The sequence below is a fragment of the Hipposideros armiger genome, unplaced genomic scaffold (genome assembly GCF_001890085.2).
Source record: "Hipposideros armiger isolate ML-2016 unplaced genomic scaffold, ASM189008v1 scaffold_554, whole genome shotgun sequence".
In the NCBI taxonomy this organism is placed as follows: domain Eukaryota; kingdom Metazoa; phylum Chordata; class Mammalia; order Chiroptera; family Hipposideridae; genus Hipposideros; species Hipposideros armiger.
This window is the reverse complement of record NW_017731904.1, coordinates 419,196-447,008: the sequence shown is the minus strand read 5'-3', so window position 1 is coordinate 447,008 and position 27,813 is coordinate 419,196. Positions and strand designations below refer to the sequence as shown.

At 32.6% G+C, this 27,813-nt stretch overlaps 1 protein-coding gene across 1 annotated transcript in view; it reads left to right on the top strand.

Annotated features, from left to right (window-relative positions):
• Positions 1-27,813, top strand: part of PIK3C2G (phosphatidylinositol-4-phosphate 3-kinase catalytic subunit type 2 gamma) — a 310,994-nt gene that overhangs the window by 16,724 nt on the left and 266,457 nt on the right. Inside the window, exons 3-7 of the mRNA XM_019623621.1 lie at positions 463-1,222; positions 3,509-3,591; positions 6,263-6,420; positions 12,636-12,750; positions 25,459-25,561. Coding sequence (XP_019479166.1) covers positions 545-1,222; positions 3,509-3,591; positions 6,263-6,420; positions 12,636-12,750; positions 25,459-25,561 — 1,137 coding nt within the window. The 5' untranslated portion in view covers positions 463-544. The remainder of the gene's footprint in view (positions 1-462; positions 1,223-3,508; positions 3,592-6,262; positions 6,421-12,635; positions 12,751-25,458; positions 25,562-27,813) is intronic.

The following is a 27,813-nucleotide window of genomic DNA, read 5'->3' as shown; positions in this document are numbered from 1 at the left end:
ATGATTGGCTGTGGAGGGCAGAAAAAGTTAAGACTATGTCTAGAGATGGAGCCACTGCTGATACAGAAGAGACGATTTAGCTAATAAAGAGACTTTAGCATGCTTATAGATGACCAAGTACAGAGGAAAATACTGATGATATAAGCAAATGGATCTTCAGTAAGAAAAGGAGTCTAAAGTGGAATATTGTCTGTGGATTGATTCAGGAAACTCCTATCATAACTGAAGTGGATTTATTTTTCTATCACAGGAGTTTCATGAGTATCTGAAGTCAATCCTCTCCCATGGACTTTAATGTAGTGAGCCTTGATGGAGCTTTATTTTACTCAAGTAATTATTTCATCTGCTAAGGAGAAACTTTAAAATAATTGTTTATGTTTATTCATCATATTCCTTTCTTGTAAGCTCTTTTATTTCTATTTCATCAAAGAACATTTTTTTTTCTTTTTATGCTTTTTCTAGGGAAATTCTTGTACTCTGTTATAACATCATCAAGGAGGTATTTGGAGCAGAGACAAACCCTCTCAGTTACATAAAATAAAGAATGGCATATTGTTGGAAAACAGATTTAAATCCCAGTGAATCATATGAAGAACAGCATGAGCACCAAGAATTGTCCTCGGCAAATCAACCCCTTTGTGCTAGCCAAGTCAGCCTGGGTTTTGATCAGCTAGTAGATGAGATCAGTAATAAAATCCCGCTCTATCAGAGTGAAATTGAAGAAAACACAATTTTTGTGCCCAGTGCACCAAAGTGGAACTCAAAAAAACATTCATTAGATGAAACACAGCAAATATCCTTGAATGAATTCACATCTAAAAGCTCAGAACTCTCCTGTCACCAGGTCAGGCAAACACCAGTAATTGGTTTTAGGCATTCTGTGCTACCAAACCCTCAGAACATGAATAAAGAAAGCTCTTGGGGAAACCCCATAGGAAAATGCCATGGTCCCAATGATTACAGATTCAATACTTTAGCTCCATCATCCACTAGTTTGGATAAAATTAATTCACAAATAGAATTACAAAATGAAAATCATAACTATCCTATAGGGTTTGAAAGTAGCATTCCTTCTACATATCCATCCTGCTCAACTGACTTCATGCCAAGAGAAAAGAATAAAACGAGTGGAACTATGAACATTGTGGAACCTTCTCCAATGCTTTTTGAATGTTCTTTTCTACCAAAGATATGGGAAAGTACATGGCCAAAGAAAATAGAGGTATGTGTCATATATATGTTGACCTGAAATTATGATTCCAAAAGAATAATGTAATAGTATGCTGGATTAATTTGGTAATGAGGGTAATGAACCTTAAATAGGACAATGCATTATTATTACTTTTGAAAAAAAATTTATTTATATATGTATTTTGTATTCCTGAATTAATTATTTTTTCTGAAGAAAGGGAATAACATTTTTCTAATATTTTTAAACTTCCAGTTTCATCAAATCTAAATATAATGTTGTAGTATATATATTTTATTAGATAAAAATATCATAGTATCATATAAAATATAGTATCATATAAAAAATATCATAGATGATAGTTTTTTATATTCTTATCATGTTATTATGCATGCTCAGAAACACAAACATTTCATTACATTTATATTTTGAGTCATACTATCATGAATTAAAACTTTAGATCATTATTGGTAGGAAAATATCCCTTTACTCAGAGGCTCCTAAATTATACTGTTGGCAGGCAACTTCTATTCGGATCATTCCAAGAGTAGGAAACTAAGTAATCATTGTGCAATTCATCCTAATGGTTTCACTAGTAGTTTCCAATCATTTTAGTAACTATAGAGTTTCTTGTACAATATTTGAACATTTCTGTTCTTATGCTGAGTCTAGACACAAGTGAAACAGGAAGCAAACAGTAAAAAGAAGAAATATTATTGCCGCTATAATTTACAGCATGAGGCAAAAGGATTCTTCATTTACTCAACAACTATTTATCATATTCTTAAAATATACATGGTATATGAGGCATAATGAATAAAAAGAAAAAAATACATGATGCCTGATTTTAGGAGTAGCATATTAGTCAAATTAACCTGCAAACAAATAAAGGTAACACAGCAAAATAGCAGATAGGATGAGTTCACAGAATAAACAATTCTGTCTGAGGCACTTACAGATGAGGTAGCAACTCAACTCATCTAAATTAAAAGCCAATGAATTTTTGGAACATCTACTTTAGAATATGACAGTGTAACAAGTACTAACTTTTCCCTTACCACTGAAAAGAATTATAAAGTTAGACAAAAATATATGAAGCAACTGATTTTAGGCATTGAACAACAGGCAGCATAGGACATCGATCCTTGAGAGAAGAGAAATGCCAAAATGTTGAATGATCAAATACTTTGAAAAAGGCAGGGAAGGAGAAATAGAAGAACAACATAAAATAGTAGAAACAAATATCAATATGACAGTCTTAAATTTAAAAATATCCATAAATACACTAGATATGAATAGGCTAAGCATTCCAAATATAAGGAAGAAATTGACAAACTAGATAAAAAAGAGACTTTACTACTGTCTACAAGAGACACACTTAAGAAACGGGCACAGATAGGTTGAAAGCAAAAGAAATAAAATGATTTAACATTCAACCAGCAAAAGAAAGCCTGTGTGGTTAGTAGTATCAGAAAGAGTACAGTTCAAGGCAGAGTGTTCCTAGAGGAAAGAAAAGGATCATTTCATAATGATAAAAGGGTCAATCAGGAAGACATAAATTTAAAAGTATATGTACCTAATAACGGATTCAAAATACATAAAGCAAAAATGATTTATTTTAAAGTCAATCATACACCCACCCTCTGACTGAGCGATTTATGGATGCATTCACAAGAAATAAAACACATGTTCATATAAATACTTGTATAGGACAATTAAGCTTTCTTTATAATACCTCAAAACATAAACAACCAAAATGTGCATCAACAGGAAGATAAATAAACAAATTGTGGCATATTCATGCATTAGAATAGTACTAATCAATAATTAAAAGGATGAAATATTGATATGTGCAACAACATAGATAAATTTTATATATATACATATATACATATATATACATATACATATATACATATATATACATATACATATATATATGTATATATATAATTTAATTGAAAGAAGCCAGAAACAAAAGAGCCCATACACCCAGTCTATGGTGATAGAAATCTGAATAACTGTAGTTAAAAAAATAGATTTACAGACTGACATACATAGACGTACAGATGTGGAGGAACTCTCTAAAGTGATGGAAATGTTCCATATTTTGATTGGGATATTGATATCACAGCTGCATACATTCCTCAAAACTTAAGTTATATATTTAAGATTCATGCAATTTTCTATATGTATTACTTCATTAAAATCTAAAAAAATAAAAACAGAATAAATCTTAAAATCAAGAAAAAAATTATAGAATTGAATTCATCTTTTCTCCATGCCAAACTACATTAATTTAGCAATTTTCATTTTAAGCTGATAGGTTGTTCCATTCAGCTAGTTGAAGTACCTCAAGGCAGTAATATGAGTCTGGCCTCCTTTTGTGACAAAGTGAAAAGGTGAGTATTGCTATTTCATTAAACTTTGAAATTTCTTTACCTGCATAAATTTGTCTATTCTAGCATCACTGAACTGATTAATTTTGCATATTAAATGTTCTGCAATTTTTTAATGTAGTGAAAGTATAAATTTATAACAAACTAGTTCATTAATAAACTTCTGGGATTGTTTTTGTTGTTTTTTCAGTCAAATAATTATTTTTCTCATGAAAATTTGGTTAAAGTTGAATGTTTAATAATTTTAGGTCTGCCCTTGCTATTTGTTGATAGTTTAGTTTTCAGTGAATTCATTTCTCATTTAATGACATAAATGACTGACTGACTCCTATGGCTCTATCCCAAATTAGCATTGATTTATCCTTCCTACATGGGATATACTATTTAGAATAATGAAAATGTCTTTCTCTTAATAACACAATCTTATCTTGAATGAGCTGCCAGGATATAGAACAAGTGCATGGCTGTTTTTCCACTGAAAAGCAATTTTTTTTCACTAGGGATATTACAAAAAAAAATCACTGATCCCCTTTTTTGCTAATCTAAAAATAAACTTATAAAAGTAGATGCCTTTTTTTAAAGACCAATTTCTCATTAACAATTAAAATTTGTATAATGCTATCTCTTCTAGTGCTAAGATTCCTGAAAGTTTTAAAAAATTAATGCATTTGCATTTTAGTTCTCTTGATTCTTATCCATTTATGGGTGTTTTAAATATAATAAATATACATATAAATAAACTTTAGCATATTTATCAGCTATAGCAGCTTCCTACTAAATCATTTAGGATTAAATATTTGAATCATTTATTTAATTATTAATTTTAAGGCTATTTGAATGCCTAATAATTAGCCCATGCATGAAATAGTCAAATATAGAATGAGCAAGCAAATACAAAATCAAGGTCCCTGCCCTGAAAAACTCATAACCATATTGGAAGAAGTTGAAAGGCACACGTACAAAAACACAAAATGTCAAATCCATGAAAATATTTTTTTCTTTTCCCTCCCTCCCTCCCTCTCACCCTTGGCTGACCTACTTTCTCTTAGTAAAACTAGGTTTGTATGGTCAAAATTTCATGGGTTGTAGAAGTACATAGACAGAAATGTCTATAAAAGCAACATGTGTTACTTTTTAATTTAAATATTATGCAATGCAACTGTGGTACAGTGGAAGAGTACAGATTTTCCAATCAAAGAATTGGAGAAATATTATAGAATTTGGAGCAATTTGAGTACTGGTATAAACAGGACTAACAGCTAACATATTGCAGGCTTACTATGAACCATGTACTCATATGTGTATGAGTACTCAAATGTGTATACTCAGTTGTTCCTCAAATCCATGAAAATCTTTAACTAACTTCTTGCTCTAGTTCACAGAAAAAAATTTAAAATGACAACTTGGATTCCTAAATTAAGATCTTTAAATATATAAATATCGATTCTTCAGGAATAAGCTACTCATTGTAACAAACTGACAAGCATGGCCAGGAACCTGACACTTTAAATCTAAAATGTGGTACAGTAGTCCCCCCTTATCATAGCTATATGTTCTAAGTTCCCCAGTGGATACATGGAACTGCAGTTAGTACTGAACCATCCATCTACTATGCTTTTTCCTATACATGAATACATACCTTTTCATGTAAAGGAAGCACTTTATGGCCTCTCTCTGGCATATTGAAATTGCCAGCATCACTACTTTTGTGCTTCAGGAACATTACTAAGTAAAATAAGTGTTACTTGAACACAAGCACTGAGATATCCCAACAGTTGATCTGATAACTGAGCAGTCTACTAAGTGACAAATGACTGAATACCCTGAACAAAGGGATGATTCACATCCCAGGTGGGATGGAGCAGAACATGTAAGATTTCATCATACGTCCCAGAGGGTGCACATTTTAAACCTTATAGTTTATTTTGGAAGATTCCATTTAATATTTTCAGACTGTTTGACTGGGGTAATTGAAACTATGGAAAGTGAAACCGCAGCTTAGAGGGAACTACTGTAGATATAAATATTCTAATTTGTGCAAACAAAGAAACAGGTGAAATAATTTGTCTCTGTCCATAAAATGACTAAATGGAAGAGCTATGATCAATCTCAAGGCTTCTGGCTCCAAGGAGAAGCTATTTTGCAGTTTTCTGACTCATCTGAGCAAAAACTAATAACTCTTTGGAATCTACAAGTGACTTGTGGGCTCAATAATTTATGTAAAATTCAAAGATTTGTGTAAAATCCAAAAATTTAAGGAAAATTGACAGCCAAAAATGGTATTTACCAGCTTGGCAAACAAGCTAATTTATTTACCCAAATCCTTAAATCAGGATGAGTGACTTCCAGCTTGAAAACGTTAGGCATGAGCAAAAACCAAGGAAAAAAGTTCAAAGAATTCCAAAGCAATGTCAATGAAGCAAGTAATCATTGTTCAGATTGAATTTTTATGTGTTATAAATGACAATGTATTTTTCATTTCTTCAAATAGGGTACTCTTAGAAAAGCTTAAAGAAGAGTCCTCTACAGTTGGTATAACTGTAATCTTTACCAATCTGGCCTGTACTACAAATCCACTGCTGATTGTTTTTGTATTTTAAATCTTCCATAGCAAACCCTTAATGAAGTTTCTTATAGTCTCATCCTCATTATTTTTTAAACATATATTTTTCAGAATCAGAGAAACATATCATGCCGCTGATATTAATTCCAACTCGGGGAAGATCTGGAGCACTACTACCACATTTCCATATCAACTCTTTTCTGATACAAAGTTTAGTATAAATATTCGTATTGAAAACTCAACACAACTACTTCATTTTATGCCACATGGTAAGTGACCTTGTATATAAGCATAAAAATCTACATAAAGCTGGTACAGGCTGCACAACTTTGACTAAAATCACTAAAAGCAGTGTTATTAGCTAGTACTTTGCCCTTAAGTGAAGTAAGAGGAAAAATAACTGGAAACCTTATCTTTTCAACATTTGTTTAACTATTGTTTTTAACAACTCTCTTCACATAGCTCTAATCAAGACACCTTATTTTCCTGCTATAAAATAGTAAGTGTAGCAAGTTTTTAGCTAAAAACAAAAAATAAATTTCAAAAATATTCTAGATAAAACTATATATAAGTGAAAATGCATTAGAAAGAACTATTTCATTGAAATGTAAGTAAGTTGTGAGGTAGGACAGGCACTGACATGTAGTCTCTATTCCCACAGTAATAACTACAGTAGCCCTGTGCAGCCCAGCGTCATCACTGACTCAAATATAACTATTGACTCAATGTCTCCGGGAATGAATCCCAGAAATCTGTATCTCATTAAACTCACCAGACAATTCTTATTTCTCTAAATTTTTAGAATGTCTTTCAAGTTGTTTAATATTTTATTTCACTGGTATAGTCAACTCTTTTCCCAAACAATATTAGCTCTTTAAACAAAACTTGGTTGCTACTAAATAAGTTTCTACAGATCATCTATTGTTTCTTGACAAATAATGATCCAATAAATATTTTTCATTGATATTATTATTATTTTGCTTTTTCTTACTCTAGCCAAGGCTCTGAATACAGATGACTACAAAACATAACAATATGTTGGAACTAATAAAGACCATCTGGTTTGAAACTAACAGAAACCAACTCCTTCTGGTTTAAACAGAAAAAAAAAAACACCTTTAAAGAATACAAGGGTTTCATATAGAATTTAAAAGTAGGAATTCAGCAAAACATTAGTAATTATTTAAAGGTACAGGTAAACAAGCAGTTCAAGATTCCTTAGGCCTTTCACCTCATCTTCTCCCTGTGTAATTGCTTCTCATGCTTCTATTGCTTTTTTCTGACTCATTTCCCTTGATTTTCTAGAACACATGGAAAGCCAAGCTCTCAAGCTTACATGCTATTTGGGCAGCTCCCTAAAGAAAGTTCAATCTCTCTATTGGATCCAATTCCAAATTTCTAAAACCAGGATTCTGACTGCACAGCCAAGATCAATGGCTCTGCACCTTGATGCAATCAGAATAACCTGGGTTGTGTTGGCTTCAGCTGCTGCGGACGAGGGAATAATTATGAACTAGGGAGACATCTCCTGTTCTTCCAACTTACAAAATTTAATTTCTAACACTGCTCCCTCTCTCTCCAGATATGCCTTTGTTGAATTTGGCAAGCCAGAGGCCACTTTTTACTCTTAAGAGAAGTTTCAGTAAAGTGATTAGGTCACTGTGTTTAGTGTTAGAGATGTGTGGTGGTCAAGAGGATGTCTGTGCCCTCAAAAATATTAAAAGTATTTATAAGAAGAAAAAGAGGAGGAGGAGGAAGGGGACATTCATGGAAACATACAGAGTAAGCAATTGCCACTGTTGGGGGGAAAAGTTTTCCTTTATCCATTGACATTTGAAGGGGTAGGGGTGCTGTAACTTAACTGACAATAGATAGATTAATGGAAAAAAGACAAGGTTTACATACATAGGAATTACTCAGGAATAAATTACCTGCTGAATACCCAGAGGTAAAGGTTTTTATACAAAATTAATGTAAAAGTGTATGGGGCATAGTTTAGAGCTTTAATAGGGAAGTATGAAGATTTACATTGTCCTGTTTTGGTTTTTTTTTTTTTGCTAATGGATACCCAGTCTGCCTTCTTTCCTGAATTTGCAGGAAACTAGCTCAGAATGAAGTTAATGGTAGCTATATTTTAGGGAGTCTCTACTTCAGTCAGATAAAAGAAGTCAAATAACATTTTCAAATGTTTTTACTTTAAAGTAATCTTTATGTCAAAACTGTGTGAGTGAGGAACAAACTTCCTTCTACCCTCTAGGTTCTTCTGGCTGCTCTAATAATCACATCAATGTGGAAAAGATTAACAAGAGAAAATGACCAAATTTAATTATATATGTATATATGGGAACCCCACATACACAAGAGCATCAGAGACTCCACACATGTGATAGGTTCAGATGCAGAAAGTTAAAATGAGGTATATATGGCTTTCTGAGCTAAGGATGAGGTAAGGCACACTGGGGCTTCAGAAGGAGAGAGGTCATTCATAGGACAATAAAACAAGATGATCAGTGATGATATGTTTGCCCCGTCCTACAGATAGGTCATCAAATATTATATCTGGCAATAACTCTTATTATGGACAAGGCCCAAATTTAAATTCTTTAAGGAGAGGTAAAAATTTCTTATGAGCTCACAGGGTCTCGATTGCCTTCAATTCAAGATCATTCACATTCCAAAGTTGTATATCTTGGGGTGCCCTGTTCGGAACCCCTGCATGATCCTTTCAAAACTTTATGTTAGTGTTTTACTAGTAACACAGATGTTCTGTAAATAACAAAGTTCTGAATAATGTATTGTCAATGTAGGAAATGTCCAAACATGTAGAGAATTTTTCTGAGTTTATTTGAGCCAAACTGACAATTGCTGGGAAGCAAAACTCTCAACAGATTGAGAAAATGCTACATAGAATGACAATTTTCCACATATTTTCTATATTAAAATTAAAGGAGGAGAAGTAAGGAGGGTTACATGAAATCCACTGATGGTAGATTAAAGGGGCAGGAGATAGCAAAGTAGGAAAATCTCTGGGATTGGATAAAAAGTAAAACAGATACTTCTTTTACATCAGTGGGTACAGGTTAGTTAATAATTAACATTTACAGCACATAGAGATGGTATTCGGGGAACACGGTAAAAATGAGGGGTTCTGTGGTCTAATGCTCTGGTATGGTAGGTGTGCCCTGAGGGGCCTGGAAAAGGACATCACTCTGACATTCCAAGGGTATGTCATCTTAGATGCAGAAAGACAATAGACAGGTTCATTTAATGGAAAGATCGACCTTTGTCAAGGAGCTATAGGCCTAGGACGTGACTACAGCCATGACCCCATATTAGTTAGGAATTTTTATGCTCAGACCATCTGATGTGGTTACATTCATTCTGTGTTTGTAGGATGCACAATGCTGGCTTCCTTCATCTACCCTATCAAGAATGGCTTTGATAAAACATAGCTGTTGATAGAAACTTAAAGAATAATGAAATCTAGATAAATAAAGAGGAGAAGATGGGTGAGAGGTTTACATCCAAAGAGAACTCGGCTTCCCCAAGGCTGAGGAAATGTCATCCTTCTAGAGGAGCTGGTGTTTTGAAAAAGCTCATAATTCTGGGTTCCACATCTTCAGCTGTCACTTCAATGAAGTTGATTCCCATGTCCTTAGTTCCAATTCCAAAGTTGTTCTACAGTCAGTGTCTTTATTTTCAACTGCTTTCTAGATTTAGATCATGTGTGATTGGAACTGTAAGAGGAGGCCATGTGACTTCCAAAGTGTTGGAAGTAGAAGTCAGTTTGCAAAGATTAAAGAGTAATTGAGAACTGTTTGCAGAAGTTATCTACTCTTTAAAGAAGATTGGCAACATGGGGTGGTAAAAATAAATAAATAGATAAATAAATAAATAACATTATTTTAAATGCATGGAATAAATGAGGGAAGATTTTATTGATTAAATAGAAACAGAACATTTCAAAGAAAAGACAAAAGCAATTTTAGAGTGGGTGTCAATTTAAAATTAAAAGGCCAAAATGCGAGCCAGTAGTGTTTGTTTGTCATCAAAGAAATGTAATTCAGGAAGCACAGATTCGGGCAGAAACTGAAATGGTGTCCTGATTACAGGGTGAAGGGAAGGGTATTTTATGAAAAAAGGAATAATTATATGAAAAAGTAAGAAATTCTATTGGTACTGTAAAGCTGAGTTATTCATTAGTTATACATGATTGATTGGTTGCTGATTCTATCTTCAAATAGAAAGTCCATAAACATCAATTCTTGTTGTCAGAATTACCAGCAATTGTTGGTAAAATATGTAAAATAATCTTGATTTTAGCCTAGTCCAAGGGTCTGGCCCAGTCCAAACCTTTCAAAGTTTCAAAATGCAAGACGTGTAAGACAGTTCTCCTGGAATCATGGTTTGTGCTCCATTTTGAAATAACTCCACTTATGTCAACTTTCAGAGGTGGACATTGAATATATAAAAGAGGGGGTCTTTAATTGGAGCCCAGTGTAGAAAAGATAACAGTTGAAGAAGTAAGGTTTAGTAAAATGCAGTGATACTTATATTTCAAAAGAGGTATAAAGGGATAGGAGAGGGTGCATAAAAAAGTTAGAATTAATGTGCAGAGTAGTATAATTAAAGTATCTCAAATGGGCTTTAGCCTTTTCAATGTGGTAGGCAATACGGTCAATAGATTGAGAAGAATTACATGGAGTGGGAGACTAGAAGAAATTGGGAAAAGGATTATACTAGCTGCCAAAATGAAGATACTGGTATAAAATCTAATTTTAAAAAGCTGTAGTACTTGTTGGCTCACAATATGGATGAAAAGTTTAACTCACAGACACTTAATGGTTGGCTTCAAGGAGAAAGATGATAATTTCAGATTTAGACATGCTGAATTTGAAGTAATAATAAAATATTCAAAGAGTAACCTGAAGCAGGCAATAAGAGATATCAAACCAAAGACAGGAGAGAAATAGTAGCTAGATATTGGATTATGGAGTCTTTGATATAAGTGAAAAGATTATAGTAGTGAAGTAATGCATTTGTGCATGCCACATATAGCACAGGGGATGCAGTTCTGGAAATGGGAGAGTCAAATGAATTATAGTGAACCAGTGTCTTTGAAGATGTTTTCCTGTCATCACATACTGGCAATGTTCTCCCACCCTCCTTATCAAAGCCCTTTTATTCATGATTTCGCCTGTGGTCATGTTTTTTTCTAGCTTCAATTCACACTACTTCAGTCAATATTCCCAAGCAGCAGTATGTTTAAGATACTATCTCCCATGTCAAAGCATGTCCACAATCCCTAATTCCTGATGACCTTTACTACTTGTTCATTCAACCACTTCTTTTATAACACCTTGATCTACCATAAAACCTACATTTTAAAATCTATCATTATACTCTCCCTTTTTTCACTGTGGAAGACCCAGCAATATAATTTGCACTACATTTTGTTAGCCAGTTTGTCTCAAAAACGTTTCCTTACCAACTAAATGGTGTGGCAGTAAAAGAAGCCACAGCAAAGTGAACACATAATTGCAAACAAAACATGACTTAGACCAATGTAATTGGGTGTTTGCAATATGCTGTTCAAATTCTCACTGGCTAAGAGCCAACAGTATAGTCTGTTGCACTCGTTTTCATTGATCGAGACTATAAGGTCACATTCAAAGTACGGAGATAGATGATAGAGATGATAGAGCTAGAAATAAATAGATAGAGATGATAGAGATAGAGATAATTTTCAACTAATATTATTTATGATAATATATGAACCTCATACTATTTGTTATTTAAAATTAGGAAAATATTTTATAGACACACATTGTAACAAGTCAGCATGGTCTGGCCATTGTTAAATGGCATATGCACGTAAGAGCTTAGTGGGGGAGATTATGGAACGTAAATATGAAAAGACAAAGGTCTTAGCTTTATAGTATGCTTACACTTTGAGTCCCAGAGAAGGTGGAGAAAGAAAGCACATGTGCAGTAAGGCTATTACAGTGCTCTTCAAGGCATAAGTTGGGTGAATCCTACTTGGTAAAGGAAGAACAATCATCTGCGGAGACTTAGAATCACTAAGAGTGCAGGCTTTGGAATTGACAGATGTAGTTTAGACTCCTTACTTGCCACTTATCACTAACTATATAATCTCTTTGGCATCTCACAAGTCCCTAAGGGTAACAGCAGAATATTTTTTATGCAGAGCTACAATGTACCAATGGTTTTAACATGAGGAATACAATACCTAGCTGTTATGTAATATGAAGAAAGACTGATCAGAGAAAATGCAAACAATATTTTTCAAAAAATATCTCCAATTCTAACCAAATAAATGAGATGCACCTTATTTTAATTATTTTTGATGAAACTACAGTTAACACTAACTCATAATGTGTGAATCATTTTGTATGTTTAAAAACTTTTCCTAGTCAATATATTATAAGCTCTTATTAACTTTTTTATTCACCTTTGTTTTTAGCTAATTATCTTGTCAAAGACCTGATTGCTGAAATTCTACATTTTTGTACAAATGACCAGTTAACTCCAAAAGATTATCTTCTAAGTATATGTGGCTTTGAAGAATTTTTACAGAAGTAAGTACCTTATTAAGGTAAATTTTGAGCATTGTTATAACTTATGTTAAGCAGCGCTTTTTTTTTCTTTTAAACAGACTTTGTACAAACACAATACTCTTCTAACCAGAATAATTAAATCAGTTAAGTCAGCCCCCCCTTTAAGGTGATTTGAAATTTTATGAGTCACATCGACAGTCTTATTCTTGGTTGTATTTTGTATTTTGTGTATTTATGGCATCATGTACTTAAGTGATCTGTGACTAGGGTGACCAACCCTCTCAGTTTGCCCAGGACTGAGGGATTCCCAGGACTGAGGGGTTCCCAGAACTGGGGGTTCCCAGGGCTGAGAGGGTTCCTTTTCAGTTTTGAAATCAAGAAAATCCTGGGCAAGCCAGGTCTCCTTAGCTTTAATGAAGCTTATTGGTACTGATCACAATTTTTTAAAATGAATTCTTTTGTAATAAATAATTTTTTAATTTGAAATATCAGTATGTTGATTAAATACTGATTTTTAAAAATCACATAGGTTTGAGTATGAGTATTATAACATTTCCATAAAAGAGTACATTCTAAAACACTTTCATTTATTTATTCAGGAAGCTTTTAAAACAATGAGAAAAGTCTGTTCTCATGTATGTCAAATGCAATTACTTATTTGATAGAGAACTCACCTTCTCTTAATGAACTATAATAACTATTATCTTGAAGTTCCTTAAAGATCAACCTTGAAAGTAAAATACAACTTTAAGAAAGTAAATATCCCTCTACTGGTATTGCATAGTTATTCTAAACAGGAAAGAAATAAAGACTAAAATGTTCAACAAAATGGATGACCATTGGTCCGGCCGAATGGCGCGATAGTTAAGAACTGGCTTGGGACACCAGAGGGCCCCGGTTCGGATCCCACATATGAGGGCCAGTGACACTGCCCTCCGCAGCTAAGATGCTGAACAGCAGCTCAACCTGGAGCTGGGCTGCCGTGAGTCGCGGGGGAAGGCACAGGCTGCAGCCCCTGTGGCAGTGGGTTGCCATGGGCTACCGTGTGTGGCTGGCAGCCAGCGTGTGCAGCTAGCAGCCGCAGTGAGCGGCCGTCCAGAAGCCAGCGACCGATCTGCCTCGCTTGGGAAGAGCGCAATGATGGTGCCAACTTGGGCCAGTGGGGCAGCGTCCTCCACAACTAGACTGAAGAACAAAAAACGACAGCAACTTGTCTGTTCCCCTTCCCCCAATTCCCCAACACTGTTCCCAACCCCCCAATTCCCCAATAAAAATCTTTCAAAAAAAAAATGGATTGCCATTGACATTTCCCTTTTGTTTTGATAAGTATCTAAAGATTGACAACAGTCTCATGGAGATATAACTGTATTTTTCTTTTGAAATATCCACTATCACTGTCATTATTATTCTACCATGAATATGCTTAAAAATATTTTGTAGGTAATTTAGTGAAATAAATGGTATTATCAGCAAGTACAGTCTTTTATTGTGAAACGTTAACTGTGACTTTTAAGACTAATTATTTGCCTTTTGTGTTCCCAGTTAAAACAAAATATTAATATTTTATGAAATCACAAATGTTTTGTTGCATGAAGGTCACAGATATTCCCCCTTTTCCATGTCTATTTAAACCAATTAATACACTCAATGGCTAGGCTGCTACCTTCTACCAACATATTGTTTTGACAGCATATCAAACAAGCAAGGAGAAACACTAGAGTAATGTAATCTTATGCTGAATAATCATTAACATTTATCTTCTGTATGCACAAGTTTCCAAATGTACATCCGGACTTTGGCTGATGTCAAACATTAGATGCAAAGAACAAGAAGCATTATCAAATATATTTATGTAGTATTATCAGTAGGAAACATCACCTCAAAAGCAAAAATATTGAGGAGATGGAAATTTGGAAAAGTATAATGCAGAGGAAATTTATAATGGAACTTGACTTAATTGTCGTTTTGAAAGGATAAGTCATCTATAATTAGTTGGCTCAATTGTTGACCACTAAAAATGTTGTATATACCATTCTACTCTTTTTTTTCCTTGTTAATATGAACATAATAGATTTCTAAAATGTTTTCATAGTCATTTATATCTATTAAAAATTCATTTACCTGGGTTTTATTAAAATAGGAAAGTTGCCAAGTATTAGTATAGATTAATTATAGTCATTTATTCCCTAATGAAAACTGAATGATGTGTATATATCAGGAATTTGCTTACTATTTGAGAATAACAGCCTACCTGTATTGATATAATTTATTTTAATAAGCAGGATATTCATTACTCTTCTTTCTAACATCTAAAACATTCAGATGTTTTTTTTTAAGTTCATGCCTATATAATTTGTCTAAAAATATGTACTTAAATACTTGGAAATATGTTCATAAAGTTTTTCTAAAGCGAGAATACAGGTAACATGTAGTAAGTTATAATGCAATAAGTAATAATTTAGACTTTAACAGTTACAGTACCACAATTTATCTGGAGTATTTGGCTAGCTTTGATTGTAATAATAATAATAATAGTAGTAGTAGTAGTAGTAGTAGTAATAATAATAATAATAATAGCAATTTAGCAAATACCAACTATTTGTTTACCTTTTATTGGGTAGACATCAAAATCTTATTACATATCAGGACAATAGAAACTGTAATAACCCCTCTTTTATGGATGGGTAGTCTGAAGCTTTATTCAAGGTCACACAACTAGAAAGCTGGTAGAGTGAAGCCTGAATTCAAACCTTGGTTTCGCTGCCTCCATGGCCATGGCTGTTAACTACAAAACAATACTGCAAAAGCTCATGATTGTAATACAAAAAATAGCAAATGGTTCTTCACAGTAGAACAAAGGGTAGAAAATATATGTAGTTTGTGGGTATCTTCAGGGAAAGGGGTGCAAGATTGTAATAGTCTAATTCAACTCATATTAAGAACCACATACGTGCAAAGCATTTGGTTAGTCACTGAGAATACAAGGATGAGTTATATATAATCCTTGCCCTCTTCTTTGGCTAAGAATTCATAAAGTCATGTAATCAGTCATTACAATGCCCTATTGTGAAGGCAGTATTTTTTATTACGATTATTATTATTATTATTATTATTATTATTATTATTATATCCCAACTACTTGTAGATCACAGAGGAGAGAGGAACTAATGGCTAGAATATGAAACTGCTGCACAGAAAAGTCAATGATCAACTTGTATTTAAAGGAGAAGTACTGAGGAAAGAAATCGGTACAATATGATAAAATGCTAATAGCTTTAGAATATATAAACTGCACTTAAACTGTGATTTTAAAAACATTATCAAGAAAAAACAGACTAAGAATGTGACTGGCAATTCCATGGACAGAAATTATTTAAAGAGTTTAACCTAACTAATAACAAATATGCAATTAAAACAACGAGATGCCACTTTTGCCTACCGAATTGCTAAAACACGATAAAATTAAGTGGGAAAATGGATAATATCCAAACAGCTGTTAGGAACATAGATTGATATAGCACTTGCTAAAGGGGATTTTGTCAAAAATGTGTCAAAAAGCTATCAATATATGTCAAAACCAGATCATCTGTTTTTCAGCAATTCTACAAATATTTCTATGGAAATAATCATAATTATACAAAAATACTTAGATGTAAAATGTATTCACCATAGCATGATTTCTAATAATGACAACAAAAGAAAAAAAAACTGGAGAGAAAAACTAAATCTCCAATAATACTCACAAAGAACGGTAAATTAAGTCATTAGTATAATTTTATTATAATATGGCATAAAATTTATAAACTATTAAAATATAGCATCATATGTTTTGATATAAAAACATGTATCATAGTTTGAAGGGTGAAGATCTAGTCTTAAAACTTTTCAAATCACATTTATATATATAAATTTTTGTTAAATATATTTCTATTTGAAATATAAAATGAAATCCTCTACACTAAAATGCTATAGTTACATTTGAAAAAGAATTACAATATCGATGATATTTATTCATTTCTTTTTTAATTTACAAAACTTCTATAAGCCTGCCTTTTTTAATATCAGGAAAATAAGAAAATAATTTCTTTTGGGAAAAAAACATTTAAATGACAGTATGAATAATAGCATATGCTTATAAAGAGTTACAAAGTAGAGTAAGAGACCATTACTGAACTTATGGAAGACTGACAGAGCTTGGGCTAAAGTTTGCTCTTCCACCTATAAAATCACCATGTGAACTATAGAACCACCATGGTTCACCAAGAGAACCCGATTGCAGCATTGGAAAGAACATGTCATAACTTTGAGAGCTCTCACACATATAAAAATGGGTTCTGTTAATAAATTATTTATTGAGTATCTTGAGTTACTTCAATTTAGTTTTCAGATCTTCTTAAAAGCACTTTTCCCCACATCTTAAAATTAACTTCGGTTTTCTTTTTAATGGTTATTATTATTCATACAAACTTGCATGTGGTTTTAACCAGTAACTCTACAAGAACAAATGTCCTAATATGTGAATACTCCATAATATATACCTTCGTTTCAAAGCAATTACCACAAAGAAAGAGCTTGTGCTAAATAAAGGTTATTATTGAAAATTATATGTAAGGATTATGGCATATTTTATCTGTAAACTTTCTAAAAAGTTTTGTGATTGTGCAAGCAGCATTAACCAATAGACTTGATAAAAAGAATCACAAAGCTGTGGCATGATTTTTCCAAGAAGACACAGCAAATCAGAACTAAATGCAGGTCTATAATTTGATTTCATTATACCTAAAACTATAATAGTCAATATGCAGCTATCAAGTTATTTTTGTTACTCATAGCATTACTTCTAAAAACTAAGAATTATCAAATCACTGCCCCACTACTACCACCAATTTTGAATTAATTGAGGTTTAAATACCTTAGTGCTCCATTTTTCTTAAAGTAAAGGAATTAGGTAGAAAATATTTGAATTATATAGTATTTCAAATTAGCCAATCATCTTATTAAGGCTAAATATGCTATTTTAATCTTAGTTCTTGATTGTTTTGTATTAATAATATCTACAGAATGTTTCTCCTCTGGAAATCTGTGGAAAAAATAATCAAAGCTTGAAATGGAATAATATCTGAAAGTTTTATATTCTGGGTTGGTGACTGTATTACAAATTTTACATACCATACCCCAGAAATAACTCCTTAGAGGTTAGTATATATTTTTGCAAGAGATACAAAGTTTCAGCTTCACCTTACCTTTCTTTATATTAACTCTTTGTCTTAGTTAACTTCATTTATATAGATTGTTATGCTGTATGTAACTTTGTTGTGTTTTATGAATGCACAGCTTAACAGAGAGGGCATCGTAAATTTGAAAACTGTTATAAAACATTTCTTCTAGACTTAAACACGACTTCCATTGCAGTACATTCAATTTCATTTTAGTTTTGAATTTAAAAAAGTATGTGTACTATGTATGAAAGGAATGCAACCATATTCAAGTGAAGAGGCCTGAGGGACAGTGGCCTTTCACAGGCTGGGGGTAATTCTTGAGAAAAATGGGGCATTTGAATGGATATGTTTAGATCTCTTAGGTCCAAGTTCTCTCTTGAGTAGCAACTGTCGGTACTGATTTATGCCCAGTGGACTGTCTCTGTTCAAAACCATGACTCTCCTCTACTAACCACCCCATGACTGTAAGCCCTAAATTAGAATTTAACCTATGCTTGTGTATCCAAGTCATGAAGTTCAACTTTTCCTATTTATGGCTCCCCTGAGAGAAAAGTAACGATAAACTTGAGGTGCACTGGTTGAGGAAAACAACACATCGCTTATCTTTATGCTGAGTCAGCAACAAATATTACATTGCATATAAAATCCAAGGTGTTTACAAAGCTTACTAGAATTAAAAATACAGTAGATGTAACATCAGAGAAAATTTTAAGTGGCAAATACCAAAGGAATGTGTGCGTGAATGTGTGCACAGATGCATGCACACATAAGTATTTGAACGATGCTCTGTGGAGTACTATAGTATTACTAATATTTTAAGATGTTTGATATTCACCTTATATTTCTCAATCTAAGTATTAAAAGACAGCTTAATTACTGAGTTTTCTTAAAGAAATGTCTTTAATAGCTGTCAGCAATCCTGGGTCTCAATATTTATAAAATCAAATTGAAATACTTTTTTCTTTATGTGACTGTAATATTTCACAATACATTCTGTGACTAGTTACTACACATAAGAATTACATTTAAAGCTATTTATTCTAAAAAAAATAAAGATATATTTATTCCAGTAAAAAAGTAATGTTCATAACTGTGCATTTACCAGGATGCGTAGGCTGATGGGATTCAATACTCATAGGTTAGACATTATTTAGGATGTCTTGTTTTGCCCATAGGACAAATTTGGAGTATTTCAGTATCACTTTTTGATGTTAAGGTCATTAATCTCTCTTTATATAAACATAATGCTGTAATAGAAGTACTTTAAAATAACATGAGCTACTTTTGAATAGGAAGTAGGAGCAATTATGTGCAAGGATCCAGCCTTTTGGTATTCATCTTAAATGACAGGTATGGCTTGTAAGACAGTAACTAGCACATTTATTGGTTGAAAAAATAAATAAATGGATGTGCAGAACTTTGATCTACTAGTATATATGAAGAAAAAGCAATTTTTTATTGTATCATAGATTAATTTAACAGTTAAATTTTTTTACATGATTACTAAATAAAACTTCTAAGCACCCATATTTCAACAGATTGAGAAAAACACCTATTGTGTAAATTCTGAACTAGATACTTCCAATGTTCACATTATGAACCATGGCCTGCTGTCTCAAACCCTACTCCCCACGTTACCCATCTTAGCCGTGATATTTTTTATTTCTCCTTCTCTTGGTGTGAAAGCCTTTCTTCTATGTTTTCTGATACATAGCATCTTTAAACACAAATTTATTTTCCTTATTTAATTTATTCATTAAATTCTATATACCACCCTTCTTTTTGTTCTTTAATGCTTTATTTTCTTTTTCTCTCTATCTTTTTCTCTAGATCATCGCTATCCAATAGAAGTATAATGTGAGCCACATAATTATTTTAAGTTTCCTACGAACCACATTTCAAAATATAAAAAGAAACAGGTGAAAATAAATGTTAATGGATTGTTTTATTTAGCTCAATATCCACAAAATATTATCACTTCAACATGTAATCAAAATTAAAATATATATATATTGAGCCTTTTCACATTATTTTTTTGTGCTAAGTCTTCAAAAGTGTATTTTATGGTTACAGCACATCATAATTCAGACTACCCACATTTCAAGTGCTCAGTACCTACATGTGTCTAGTGGTTGCTATATTGAAGAATGTAGCTTTAGATCATCAAAAACAAATGGATCAAAATGGTGGTCTTGCCAAGGAGAGTGATGGCCAAGTCGTGAATAGTAGCTTAGAGCTCTTAGAAAGTGTGATATTATTGGAGGCTCTCTAGTCTTCTAAAGAACATCAGAGACTTAATCTTAAGTGACAATTCTAGTACAGAAATAGTTCTTGTTATTACTAACACACATGAAAAGAAGTATTAAGTATTTTAGACATGATAACTGGAAAAATGATGTAGTACATGCAATCTGCAATATACCATGTTTTTGTAACATGAATTATCTTATTCATCGAAGTTGCCTTAATACATGTAAATTTTTCTGGCATATTAATGTTTTGCTCCACCAGGTAATGGTGGCTGAATGCAAAGCACACAGGAAGATGCTGAGGATGACAGTATTGTACAGTGAACAGTGACCTTTCATCCATCATGCATTGTTTCTCAACTTGGCCTCAAACTCTGTCTTGAAAAAGCTTATTGCAGAATTCTCCACAATATTTGTGCATTTTTCCTTCATCTCTATATTCAGCAGCATCAAAAGTTTCTTACATCCTCTTTCACTAAGCTGAAGGCATTTTTTAAAGCCATCTTTTATTTACTATCATATTTCTTTACATGTTTGAAATTAGATGTCTTTTTAAAACTGTGCTAGTGTTTTTATTATGGTGTGTGTGTGTGTGTGTGTGTGTGTGTCCTCTGGTTAGAGACCTGTATTGATTTGAGTGGTCTCTCCCAACCCTATTTTCCATGAGACCTCTTATTTTTAGCCTACAATTTGCAGAACACCTCACCCAGTCCTTTTATACAAAGAAACGTGTATCACGTTACAGCAGGAATGCTTGAATCTATAAATAAATTTCAAATATGCTATATTTCCTCCAAATATTTATGTTCTAATCTCTGGTCTTATTTTGTTGAAACCAAAGTCCTTCTTTGTAAAATGAGAGTGGTACACAAGAACAGTGAGTGCTTCCTTTCCAGTTTTTGAGATCTCTCTTCATGCAAAGTTATACTTGGCATTCCCATAATTAAAATAATAATTATATATCTTCAGGATTGGGTTAATAAATTGGAGTAAAAACGCAAATCTACCCACCAGCCCACCACAATTCTCATGAAATGACAGGAAAAACATTAATGAAAAATCTGGTAAAACAAGAAAGGCAATAGAATGGGAAGGGCAAAATGATAGCAAGGGGATTGTAGAGTTCCCAGGTAAATGTCAAAAGATATTTAAAACAGGAGGGGCTTGGGACACTCACTTGACAGCTTTATTAAAAACAATTTTCTAAAGAATGATAAATTTTCAAAATTAGCTTAAGAAGTATAAAACTAACAATGAGCAAGGTATAGTTTTAAGCAAATTGCACCACACCTTCAGGGATTACAGCAGAATTCCACATGCAAAATCAGCACATAAACTCAACTAATAAATACCACAGAAAAATCTTTGATTTATAATAGAACAGGATGTATAAAATAACTCACAAAATGCATAATGTGTGTAAGACCTACATGGAAGAAAACTAACACTTTACTCAGGGGCATAAAAGAGAACTAGAGTGCATGTAGAAACATACTTTTCTGTGAAAGGAGAATTCAATATTTTCAAAATTTCAACTCTTCTAATAAAATTCACAAATAAAATACAAGTCAACACTATATTAACATTTTCTCTTTAAAAATGGCACACTAATTCTAAAATTCTTCTCAAAGAGAAATGGTGCAAAAATAGGTAATATATTTTTTATGGCTTTCACTCATTTCTATATGTCAAAATATGCTAGAAAATTAAATAACTGATGCAATTTGGTATTGGTACATGAATAGATGTATGGATTAATGGAATATTTAAAGTCTAGAAACAGATCAGACATGTATAAAAATTGGTTACGTGTTACATGTAATAGGTCAGAGATTAAAAGATGTTCTTATTAATTAGGGATGTTTGAGAAAGGTTCTATTATGTTGGGAGAAATGTCTAAAATTGGAGCTGTATATCACTCTTTACTCAACAAATACATTCCAGATAGATTCAGGAAATAAGTATAAAGAGCAAAAAAGAAACTGTCGCTATGAAAAAATTAAGTTGAATTCATTAAAGATAATTGGTAAAGAGTAATCATTTAAAAATTTTACTGCTAAATTAAATGTGGAAGAAATGTAAAAGATTAGAACAATAATTATAACAATCTAACCCATCTCTCCATTCATGTTGTTCCTCAAGTCCAAGCATGTGCTCTTTATTAAAGAAGCTGGATTGTCTGAAACAAACTCATGGATGCAGAGAACAAACTGATTGTTGCCAGATGGGAATGGAGCTGGGGGGATGGGTGGAAAAGGTGAAAGATTAAGAAGCACATATTGCCAGTAATAAAATTGGTAATGGAATATAAAGCACAATATAGGAAATAGAGTCAATAATATTGTGAGAACTATGTATGGTACCAGATGGATGCTACGCATATTGTGGTGACTATTTCATAAGGTGTAGTATAGTTGTCTAATCACTGTGTTGCATACCTGAAATTAATATGATACTGTATGTCAACTATAATTGAGAAATACTCTTTTTAAAAAATAAATAAATACAATTTTTTAAAAATTTTAAATTAAAAAAAAAGTAGCTAAAACAGGAAATTAGTGATGATTACGTATATGCTGGTTTATGCCAGAAAGAGACATAAAGTTGTAATCAGCAGACCCTTCATCCTGTATCACATGCTTCCTTTATTCTAATACCAAAAGTTTGGCTATTGAGAGGCTATTTAGATATTTTTAGTTTAAAGATGAAGTGTTTTAAGATATATGCCTTTTTTATATTGCCTATCTCTAATTTTTTTATTAACTGATATACTTTTGTTGGTTTCATCAGGTAAGGGATAAAAGAATCTGAAACTAAAATTTAAATGACCTCTACTTGGGCAATTGTAGGGTAATGAGATAGAACTGAATAGAATAAGCTTAAACTTTTATTTGAGAGTGTGATATAATTAATTATTAAATTGGGTTTTGCAATAAAAAGCATTTAAGATATGTTTTATTTAAAAAACAGATAACCACCAGAAGATTAAAAATATCTTTATGTCTCCCAAACCTCTGAAGATAGAGAAACTCCAAGAAGATTCAATCCCAATAAATGAAAGAAAATAACTTTTCAAAAAAACACATATGGTTAATATAAACATATAATAACATAGAAGACAGTATCACTATGAATGGTATAGTTTAATTTTTTTATTAAAAGGCAAAGTCTCAGAAAATGAGTTAAAATAAATTTAGCTATGGGCTAAAAACATAGCTAAAATTAAATGTTTTCATTTTTAGCAGAAATATATGTTTGCTTGGCCATTTATTTCAGCCTACAAAAAAATTACCATAAACTCTTTGTGGTAATTCTTATTCTGGAAAGAGAGAAAGAAGAGAATTTTTATGTTAGTTTTGTATAGTTTAGTACAACTCAAATATTTTTCATGAAAATATGTTCCTATAACATAACTTTTTTTTAAAAAAAGAGAAAAGTTACAGGGGAAAAATGCTGCTAAAATCTAATAATTACCCAGACCCTACCACACACACATAAGGAAAGAACTACTTTCTTTTTAGAAAGGGGTAGAATTGGAAGATTTAGGAAATAAAGATATAGGATTTTCAGGTAATTTTAATTTCAGAAAACTAATTTTTTAGTATAAGTATATATCAAATATTACATGAGGTATATTAAAACTTTTTATTCATTGTTATCTGAAATTCATATTTACTGGACATCTATTTTATCTGGTAACCCCTAACATACATACAAGTGAGTGAAATAAATTCAGGTTAACAAAGCAGAAAACCTTATCTGAGGTTAAATTTATTGGGCTAGAGTCCAGTGTCCAAACTTCAACATGCTGGAGAAAGGTAGCTTTTAGATCAAGGTGGGTCACTACTCTTAAGTTGGTTCCCAGAATAGGAACAGAAAAATAGAACTCTAAGTAAGGAAAGAGGAGTTAAGTTTAGGGAGGTAAAAGGAGAGGAGGTGAGTATATGTGATAGAATACGAGAATAGTCACTGGAGTAGAAGTCAGCGAGGTGGCAGGCAGGAGTCAATGATTCCATGAACTCTGGAATACACATGCCATTTCATGTCTAGACTAGCAGTAAAAATAACTCAGGGAACAATGTAAGAGCCCTATGGATAGCACCAGGACAGAAACCTAGTGTTGACTAATAGGAGGACTGGAAACGGGACATGGAACATGTCATAAATACTTTTACCACTTGGACAAGTGGATAGGTGTTGAGCTTTCTTAAAAGAAATAGCAATTGTCAAAATAAAAACATTTACAGAGAATTTAGTAGCATGCCAACATAGTAATGTTTTATTTGTCTGACATTGTTGGGAAGAGGTGGTCCATAACATTTAGTGAATTTTCCAGGTAAATGAATATATCACTTTAAGGGCCCGAAATTATTAATATAAGTTTCTTTCTCCTGAAATCCTTTGTATATTTAACCAAGATCCTTAAACAAAGTACATTAATATAATTCATCCTTTTTAAAAAATGACTCAATCATTAGAGATATCAAAATTTAGAGTTGTAGAGGAGATGACTTAGTAAAAGCCCTTCACTTAAAAAGAATAGGGGCCAGATTTACACTGTAAATCAGTAATTCATTTAATTCATTGTGCTCATCATTTCATCTGTGATCAGGAAATAGTTACAGAGATAGAGTTGGGGGGGAGAGGGGAAGGGAGGGGGAGAAATAGAGGGAGAGGAAGGGGGAAAGAGGGAGAGAGAAAGGAAAGAAGGGGAAGAACACATATCACACCAATAGAAATATGAAGAGATATTTTTTCCTGTTTAATCTGCTTGTGAATCTTTTGACAGACATTAATTAATATCGCAAGTCTAAAAAGGAAAATACTGAGCTTCAGATAGTTTAATTGAACTGCATAAGGTTATAGAGCTAGTAAATCTGTCTTTAAAGCCCATGACATTTCCACCCCACTGCTCTGCTTCTGTGACACAGTGGTCCTCACATATACTTTGTGGCATCAGTTAGACCTCCCGGAAGTATGCTGTCCTTAGCTTCCAGATGGCTGGGTAAAAGTAACTTTGAATATGTAAAATAGTCTTTATTATAATTTATTATGTCCACTCTAAAGGTATCTAATCATTTTCTAACTTAAGGCATTAGAAAATAATTGTAATATCTTGTCATTTAAAATTAATATGAGGATATATATAAACTTTTACCAAACTAAGTTCCAAAAATAAAGGAAATAAAGTCAGAGAGGAAAATATACACTTAGGGGTGCTACGGGAGGAAATAATCATGTTCATTTTTTTTTTCCTTCAGTGATTACTGTTTGGGGAGCCACAGAATATTTCAGAAAGATAAATCTGTTATTCAGCTTAATCTGCAGAAAAATAAGGAAGGTCCAGGAAAGTTATCTCGAAAGGTAAGACCTTTTTAGTATTGGTTTCAATTTGCAAACTGATCATTTTAAGGATAACATTCCCATCTTTATGGATTGTTCCCAATTTGGAATTACATAGCTTAATGAACACATGTTCATTTGAGTATATTTATTGAAACATAATGAAATATTTATCTAAATGCCTATTGACAATTTGGACTGAAGCAATTATATCAACACATGACTGAAACCTCGGTATAATAACAAATTAATAGGTCTCTTGGAAAAATCATTTATGAGAAACTTATTAAGGTTTTCATATTCATACTCTTCAGGAATCCACTAGGAAGTAAGTGGAATAGAAAGTGTGAAGGGAAAACCATTGAAGGAAGAAAAGTAACACAACTCTGGTTCTATTTAAAGAGTGTTTATGTCTGTGTCAGCAGTTTCAATCAGAACAGATTAATATTCATAATATATATAATAAAACTACCTAGAAATGAATGTCTGTGCTTTAATGACACAGTTTCATGCTGTTAGATAAGAATTTTACTCCCTGTGTGATGTCTTGAGTTACTTCAAACCCAAATTGCACAGTATGCAGTGAACTTTGATATTCTGGCAGTTTTTATCTGTAGAATCTTCCAATTACCTGCTTTAAGCAAAAATCCCATCACCTTGTCATTTATATCAGATACAGATTTCCAGTGCATGACTCTTTTATTTGTCTAGTCTGAGGTGTTTCATCATAAAAAGTGTCAGGTAGTACATTAGGTTGCAATATATCTATGTGAAATATAACATAATGAGGCCAAAAGATAGTTGTTTAGAAATATCTTTTGGAGTTGGTTACTCCACTCAGCCAGTGTTGACAGCTCCAGGGCTATGCATCTGAAATCTCCACAAAGAAACATTATAAAGTACAACTAATGCCCTCAATATTAATAAATCTAAAAGTCTCCAGAGTGTCCTCAATGTTAACAAAAAAAGCTGAAATCATCATGTTTCATTTCAACCTGGAGGAAGAGAGAAAACGTATGATCCTAATTTCTGATCTTGCTTAGAAGGCATGTGTTGCTTAAAAGAAAACAAACTTATCTCATTGGAAGTAATTCACAGATCTCTTAACAGTTTAGTTTCAGGTAAATTAAGGTTTATTCTTAAATCCATATAGCTCCACTACTGTGATGATATGTATGGAGCATATATTTTATGTCTGGGACTTGAATCTTTTTATCACACTTCCTCTTCACAATAATTCTATGTGGTAAATACTATGAGATATAAAGAAAGAAAATCAGAGGGCACTCCATGACTTCCGCCAGATCCTGTTCATGAAACTGGTGAGCAGACGAGCACAGAGCTGAGCCCATTCAGTGAGTCTCCACAGCCCATAACTATGTTACCGACTTACTCAAAATTTTAGATGTGAGTTTCAGAGCAATTGGTCAAAATTATATATATATATATATATATATATATATATATATAATATATATATATAAATAGATATATATGGTTTCTTTGTTTTGTTTTGTTTTTTCACAGCTATATCCACATACCCCAATGTCTGGGGCATGACAGATATTCAAAGATAATTAATCATATTAAGTGCCAAGCAGTGTTCTCAGGCCCTTCATGTGCTAATATGCAATGGCCCAAGAGAAATAAAAGGATAATTACTATTCTTTTCTTTTTATATTAAGTGCTGAAAATTTAAAAGATTACTTGAATGGGCCAATGTCTTACAGAGAATAAGTAAGGGAGATGGGATTTTAGCATACCTAGTCTGGTCACAGAGCTCACTATACATATGCCATCCAAGATGGCATCTTTGGGTTGTTGTCATCCACATTATTATATACAGGGACAAGCATATAGTCATCTTGGGGTGTGAAGTATATACTTGTCACTAGAAATGTCTGGTTTCAATGTGTCATTCAGATCATAGTGGGAATTAAGTCACATGGTTCTTTTTTTGTTTGTTTCATGGTTCAATTCATAAATATTTCTTACAGTGAATATCACCAAGTCTAGGCTAATTCAGCAACTTATAGGTAAAGAGTATAAATGCCATTTCTCATCCACAACTTTTCCTAGCTCTGACACTGTTATTTAAAAATTGATAATATGCGTGATGGCATAGGTATTTGTATATTCTCTGTTCACTCATATCTACTATGTAACTGCTGTGTCTAGGCCCTATACTAACGAGTAGAGTAGTGAACAAAATCAACAAGATCTCAGCCAACAAACAGCTTAGTGTCCAGGGGATTCAGCTGGCTTTTACTCTC